Here is a 7,844-nt window from a genome sequence, read left to right as displayed (position 1 = left end):
ATAGTTAATACCTTCCTGAAATACTGATAGATAGTCACTTTCTGTTTCCTGTGAAAGATCTTCCTAGTAGAGCTTCTAACATAGATTATACTTATTATAGAACTTATACTATAGACTTACATGGTGATGACCTAGGTATGTCCATCTTATCATTATATTAACTTAGCTATACGCTAATTCAGTTAATTACTGTCAGCAATTTTCTAATGCATACTATGTTTACTGTGTGAACCAAAACAGGTAAGATAATAATGCTTTTTTAAATTTGTCATTTTCATGTATTGAATATTTTTTTAAAAGGCCAGTTCTCTTTCTTTTGGCTATCCGAAATCCTTGATACGAGGTTTGGATTGGGGGAGTTAAACCAATTACTGTCCTACCTGTACTGCAACATGCCAATCTGATACTGATTAAAAGCGCATAATAGACGACGCTAAGACGTAGAAATAAATGTCATATGACGACTTGGTTGAACACTGTCATACTCTGTGTATATTCTGTTCACATTCAGAGTTTTTAGTATACAATTAGACAGACCTATAGTGAGATATAGGCCTATTGTATCGGTGTTCATTTATCTAAATAGGCCATGTTAAGAAATAGTGAAATATTTATAGAAGTAAATAGACAGTGTTCTTATATTTATAGTTTACCATACTTAATATAATATATACAACTGTATACTGAAGTGTTAGGCTGTGATGTTTCTCAATCATGTTATCATGCTAGTTTATTGAAATATATATTAATGGAATACGGAAAGAATAACCATCCACAGGAAGGCTATTAAAGATGAAAATCAATGTTCTATGATTTGTTAATGACGACGGTTTACGCCATGCTGTGTGCAGAGACGGATATTTTCCAACTGTCGAGGGATCTTAAACATGCACAGCCTCTGATACACGGGGTTTCGGTTTACTAGACGCCTTTTTCAAATCAGCCCTCCGACCTGCATCACAGACAGGATACTATAGATCCCCTAAGGCGCAATTGTAAACATATTTATTTATTTATTTAAACGAAATAATTACGAAATAATAATAAAAAGTGTTGAAAATTGCGCTGAAGGGGCTCCGTAGGATACAGATCCGAGGGTAATATCTCTTTCTACGCCAGAATTGAACCTTGGACCTTCAGACAAGCGTACAAGTTGTGTGTTATGTCCAGGTCGCGTCTACATAAACCATATTTCTGAAACTATTTTATCTTTTCAGTTGAAAGCTAACAACATAAGAACATGGGGAAATTAAACATCTTTGAAATAACCTTATCCAACCCCCAAGCCGTTTATTATGGGGGACAGACAATAGATGGTTATATTACAGTAGAGTTGAACGAGGAAATGAAAATGAGAGGTAGTTATAACCATTAATCATGTGCAGTATGACAAACTTTATCGCAATATTTTATCATATTGTCCAAGGAAAATAGTCAGATAGCTAAAAATGAGACAAGCATATCCTGCCCATTTCAGACTTTTAAAACAAAACATGACGCTAGTTTGATAATACTAGAAAATATAAAAGTGTATATGTCTAGAATTTGATTCTGAGTAAGAATTCTTTTTATTTCTTTCGAGGAATAAGGCTACATTTCAATGGTGGTGCAAGGGTACACTGGACGGAACAACACTCTTCAGGAAGTGGTAAAAATCGGCGTACAACAACACGTCATTATTCTTCACATGAAACTTATTTTGATCATTGCATTGTATTGTTTGGTAAAGGTATGTTTCCTATGAATATTTTAAATACACTTTTGAAAATTCCTTCGTGGAATTATAAAATTTCTATACTTGTGCTATAGTTTATTGTGTTCGTTTCACATCAGTAACTAATATATATATATTATAATATAATGACGGTTGACAGTGTTTCTATCATATATGAGCTCTACACCTGACATGTTCTCGAAAGCAATAAATGTAACAATAGTAATCTACAATTGTCAGGTTTTTTCTAGGTCCGGGACAATCGGGTGAAGACCCAGTCTTAAAACCAGGTCGATATACATACCCCTTCCATTATCAATTACCTGTGGGAATCCCCTCATCCTATGAAAGTTATATTGGTAGAGTACGATACTCATTAACTGGTGTTATTGACAGACCATGGCGATTTGATCATAATACCAAACGTGCCTTTACAGTACTTGATGTTTTGGATCTAAACAGGGAACCCATGGCGTTGGTAGGTTCTGCTACATCATCTTCAAAGATTATGCAGCAAATAAGAACTTGTTCATTTTGCAAATGTATCAGACCTTTAAAGACGAATGGTTGGGGGTTTGCCGACGTGGCTCCTTGTCGGTTGTGATATCGGCACTTCACTTTAGGCTTATAGCGACAAGGTCAAATCGATTTTCCAAGTATGTCGCAACTCGGTCTTGGTAACGTCAAAAATTTCAACAGCAAAAGAAACTGAACATAAAGGCCCACCTGTCAGCTGTTTAATGCTTTAATGTTTCGAAATTTATATCGACAGCGAACAGGTCAAGGTAGCGGTGAGAAGACATTGTGTTGTTTATGTTGTGCTTCTGGTCCTATTACGTGTGATTTTAAACTCAACCGACTCGGCTATGTACCAGGGGAAGTTATACCTTTATATGCAGAAATAAGAAACTCTTCCAGAAGAAAAATGGCAAAAACATTTGCTGATTTGCATATGGTAAGATTAATGTAATTCCGTGATAAAAATGGATTCAAACGTCGATTCATAGATATATCACTGAAAACTTGTCTCAACCGAATCAATGAATTTGTACTCAAAATAGTTCTTGAGATGAAAGGTCAAGAGAACCACATGTTCGGAAATTCATGATATGTATAGATACGCAAAATATCATTAGAAAGCATTCATGTGACACTGGGCAACAGTTAGAACATTATTGTATTGTCTTGTTACCGGCAGTGGCTATTTACCACTGGCGTCGTAAGCGTGGTAAATAGCCATAAGTACCCTTACAGATATTTACCATGACGTGGTAAATGAAATCAGTCATGATTTGATATTTCTTTCGTGAAAAATTGCTTAAAACTACCTAAATATTCCAAATAACGATTTTGCAATCAAATACTCATTATGTTCATCAAAAATTCCCTTTTTGAAAAGAAAATGTCGTGTTTGTTTACAAATAAATGTCAAGGCCGATTGTGAAGAGATCACGGTTCAAGGCTGAATACTTCTTAATTCAAACCTATTTAAAAAGTTCCGCGTTGTATGAAATTTAGTGTACATTCATTTGTTCTTTCGGCAATAGATCTTAATTACAAATTAGTCAAAATTTACTTTAAATCTTGTTAATGAATTGGAAAGCAGGCTTATTATAGTATATCTATTCGAAATCAATTCAGGACTATAATCTTCCCAAAACGATCGTAAAGGTATTTTGTTTGAGAATAAGTTTTGAAAATACATTCCTGCATTTTATGCAATTTGTCTCCTAATATTACTATGTTTTTACAAGTATAACTACAGTGGAAAATCCAAAAAGAGGGTAAAGGTGCCCATCACCCCCGCCAATGAAATCTTGGCTACGCCACTGAGTAAGTAATGCATATTTCCACAAAAATTTTAATTTTGTGTCCTATGGATATTAGGGTGATATGAGAATAAAAATCCCATAAAAGCACAGGCTTAGGTCATGAGGTTAGAATTTTATATTTTTGTAAGTGCTGTTAAACGCGTTCGCCCCTATACATTTTCGGTCTACATGTTCGCCCCTAGTTCGTTTGCCCTTGGTCCGTTCGTTCTACAATATTTTGTGACACAATAATCCATAATCCACAGAGCTTGGACAAAATGTTTAAATATGTGTTTAATTGTCAAATTTGGGCACTTATAAATTTAAAAAGGACCCGTCCACTATCATGTGACTAAAACAAACTGAATTGTTAGTCTTTCAAGTTTCATTTATACCTTTTCCAATTTGTCGTCCAGAAACTTGCTTTCACCAACACAATGTTGTTTCTCTAAACGATTCTATATTTCTTAGTGTCCGGAATTTACATGAACTTCAAAACATTATGTGAAAACTGCAAATTAAAGTTCTCAAGAAAGTGGAAACATGGCTCACTTTTCAACTCGATTCATGCAGCATGGAACAATTTTATTGCGACTGCGACCAGGACAAATAAAAGGTCAGTTAAGGTGGGTTTATACAGAGCGCGAACGCGAACGCGACCGGCGCTAACGCGACCGCGAACGCGACTTTTCATCAGTTCAGTCATTCAAATAGAGCGCGAACACGAACGCGGAAAACTGTAGACGGCTTTCAATGCGGATCGCCTCTTTTGTTGTTAAAATTTGGTCATATGGTCATTTTGGAATCATCTCTCCGATTCCCTTCCAAATATCTTTCTTTTTTACTGTCTCTTTGTAAGTTTTTTCAGCTTTGTCAAACAAAACTTGATTCTTTTCAACTTCTAAAATCAAAACTTCCGTTTTATCCATTGTTTGTACCCTACAAGCAAATTGGAAAAGCCATGTGCACAAGTTTCTATTTTAGGAAATGATGCAAGGGAGGTGGTACAAGCTGATTGGTTGATAGCAAGAAATCCGCCGCGACTTTCTGAAAAATTCGCTCTTGGGGCAATCTCGGCGGTCGACCGCGCGAACAAATATTTGTTCGCGTTCGCGTTCGCGTTCGCATTCTATTTGAACGGTCCCTCTATAAAATGATGAAACCATTCCATGACGAAAAACCGCGTTCGCGTTCGCGCTCTGTATAAATGCACCTTTACGCCAATTTTTTGACCAATCATACTTTAGTCTCAGAAACGGGATTCTTTTAGCTAAGCCAATCAATAATAATGTTCACAGCTCACCGTCAAAATTTGAGCCTTCAAAGTCACATGTATCAGAATTATCCGTGTTTGAAACCAGTATACAGAAGAGGTCAGTAATGATACAGATATTGACAGTGTTTGACTGTAGTATGTAGACTATGTCAATAATATATATTCCCGATGGCGGTGTGAGAACCACATTGAAACGTTGAAGTAATAAATATTCCAGAAGTATATATCCATATAATTGTCTTATTTATCTATAACTTGTGCTTCTAATATGCCATTGAAGGATTATGTCAGTAATGATACAGATATTAATAGTGTTTTACTGTAGTATGTAGTAGAGGTCAGTAATGATACAGATATTAATAGTGTTTTACTGTAGTATGTAGTAGAGGTCAGTAATGATACAGATATTGATAGTGTTTTACTGTAGTATGTAGTAGAGGTCAGTAATGATACAGATATTGATAGTGTTTTACTGTAGTATGTAGTAGAGGTCAGTGATGATACAGATATTGATAGTGATTGATTATAGTATGTATTCAAGGTCAGTAATAATTCACGTATTGACTGTGTTTGACTGTAGTGTGTAGTAGAGGTTAGTGATGACACTGATATTGATAGTGTTAGACTGTAGTGTATAGTAGGGGTTAGTAATGATACAGACAATGATAGAGTTTGACTGTAGTATGTAGTCGAGGTCAGTAATGACCGCACCCTACACCTCAGGGGGTGAAAAGAAACGCAGGCTGGGAACCAGGAATATACAGTATTATAGCTTGGAATTTAAAAATTCAATAAAAGTCTGTCAAAAGTATAGCTTTAAATTGTATATATAAACGAATTGCAGACTAATAGACATCTGAAAATAAAGGCAATACCGAGGACATATAGCGATTGCAGAAAGTTTTTAGACTGTGAAATTTAGCGTCCAAAATGCCCGAAAACCGATGTTATGATGTATAGCGAATTTTTGCCTTCGCTATGGATATTAAAATGCTTATGTTAGTGTGCTGACAATGAAATGTGCACAATATTTATATTTTTGAAACCTTAAAAGTGTAATTGTTTGAAATGTTAAAAAAAATTGGATGAAATTCACCAAATAAAAAAAAAACCTGGTAATTTAGTTACCACGTTATGTCTCCATGGACTAACATGGTGACATTGGTCTAATTTAACAAGTTGCCACGCCGTGGTATATAGCTGTAAGGGTACTTGTGACTATTTACCACGCTTACCACACCAGTGGTAAATAGCCACTGCCGTCGTTACCTTTGTCCTTCTCAAGACAGAGCTTTTATTATTGGCAAGTGTTATATTTCAGTGTGTACAATATCATGCCACATGTAAAACTAAATATGTATCACAAGTGGTGTCTAACCGTATCCATGGTCCAATTGAACCTGGTGATTCGGATAGCTGGAACGGAGATCAGCTACTTATCCCTCCTTTACCAGCTTCTGGGTTGAGAGGTTGTAGAATAATTGACATCAAGTACATGATTACTGTAAGTATAAACTAGAAGTATGAATGAATTACAATTGCCCATTTTTATCACACCTGAAATTACCTCCAATTATAAACTTGACAAATACTCTTCTCCTAGACAACGTACACGCTGCTCAATTGACAGGCTTTACCTCGGTCAAGTATATTTGTAAAATGGGTAATATAGGTGTTTAAAGAAAAAATCTACCGGTGTTTCATTCATTAATTACATCATTGATCTTTGTATTTCAGATGAACGTCGATCCGACGGGTATAGGCTTTGATTTATCAGTACCATTAGAAATTCTGATTGGTACAATTCCCCTTCAGTCAGTAATGCAACAATATGGTTTCAGTTCCGATGCACAGGGTTTTACACAGCCAAGTACCAATACCACTTCTATCCCCATAGAACCATCGGCTCCTGATATGCGTAAGTTGATAATATTATGCTTTAACGTAACTTTCATTTTTCGAAATTCAAAAACATTAAACTCAGTTTCAATGAAGAGTTCATGAGACATGTCTATGACTGGCTTTGTTTGATTGATCCGATTGCTCGGTTTAATAATTGTAAGAAGCAATTGTCCCAGCAATTTTCAGAAGATTTTAATACTAGATTGACAACTTCATTCATATAATTCTTTGTTTTGTATTATAGCTCCACCATCCTATGCTGAGTGTAATTTTGGTCAAGTTGATATACGAGATGAAACTGATAACGAACATACACGTGGAAATATGCAATATACGCCAATATATACATATTACAATTGGAACCAACATACTGATAATTCATTTAACACCAAATAAGAGTATTTTATTCGTTGGTTATATACCAATCTATTTTAACGATATGAAGTCCTAAGTCTTACCTAAGATACCCGGATACATTTTTACATTTTGAATTTACAATCTAAACGATCTGTGATATTTTAATTATTTCTATAAGTTCTACATAATCCTGACATTAATACGATTTTCAGTAATGATAGATTCTATTTTATGTGTGGTTTATTTAGTGCATTCCAGAAGAGGTTCATAACATACTGTAATTATTTTCAAATGTTTTGTTCGACACAATATACATAACAACAATACCTTTCGGATTTCTTAAGCAATCAAACAGCTCATTTTTTTTTTGCTTTAAAAGCGGCATATCTATTGAGATGTTTACTCGTAACTTAACTTAATTATGTGAACGATATTTCAGTTGCGTCCCTTTATATGAAATATAAAAAATCGACAAAATAATTGAGCATACAATGTTATTTTATTTAGGAGCTTCATTTAGATGCTTACAAATATATATTTTAAACCAAATAATAATATACTTAATGCACGAACAACAGAATACCCAACTCTATAGTTTTATTTTTCGACTAAAAATGCAATGACAATCACCACATTAATTGTATATGTACTTGTTTTGTGAAATGAATTTGTTATACATTAAAAGAAACGTTACTTTAATAAAACTTAGTTTGTTAGTGTGTGTTTTAAGACCTTCGTAAATGTTGAAGTTTCAAAAAAAACAAATAGAAAAATGAAAATTCAG

General features: G+C 34.6%; 1 protein-coding gene across 1 annotated transcript; it reads left to right on the top strand.

The window, feature by feature from the left end:
- Positions 1 to 6: 6 nt before the first annotated feature.
- LOTGIDRAFT_227836 (hypothetical protein) lies at positions 7 to 7,775 on the top strand. Its single transcript, XM_009045454.1, has 8 exons — positions 7 to 135; positions 1,218 to 1,358; positions 1,583 to 1,729; positions 1,966 to 2,192; positions 2,487 to 2,669; positions 6,123 to 6,305; positions 6,539 to 6,719; positions 6,948 to 7,775. Exons 2-8 carry the CDS (start codon positions 1,241 to 1,243, stop codon positions 7,097 to 7,099), a joined length of 1,191 nt encoding a protein of 396 aa, XP_009043702.1. The 5' UTR covers positions 7 to 135; positions 1,218 to 1,240; the 3' UTR covers positions 7,100 to 7,775.
- The last annotated feature ends 69 nt before the right edge of the window (positions 7,776 to 7,844 follow it).

Source organism: Lottia gigantea, assembly GCF_000327385.1.
Source record: "Lottia gigantea unplaced genomic scaffold LOTGIsca_1, whole genome shotgun sequence".
Taxonomy (NCBI): Eukaryota; Metazoa; Mollusca; class Gastropoda; family Lottiidae; genus Lottia; species Lottia gigantea.
The sequence above is the reverse complement of the archived record's forward strand: the minus strand, read 5'-3'. Positions and strand labels throughout refer to the sequence as shown.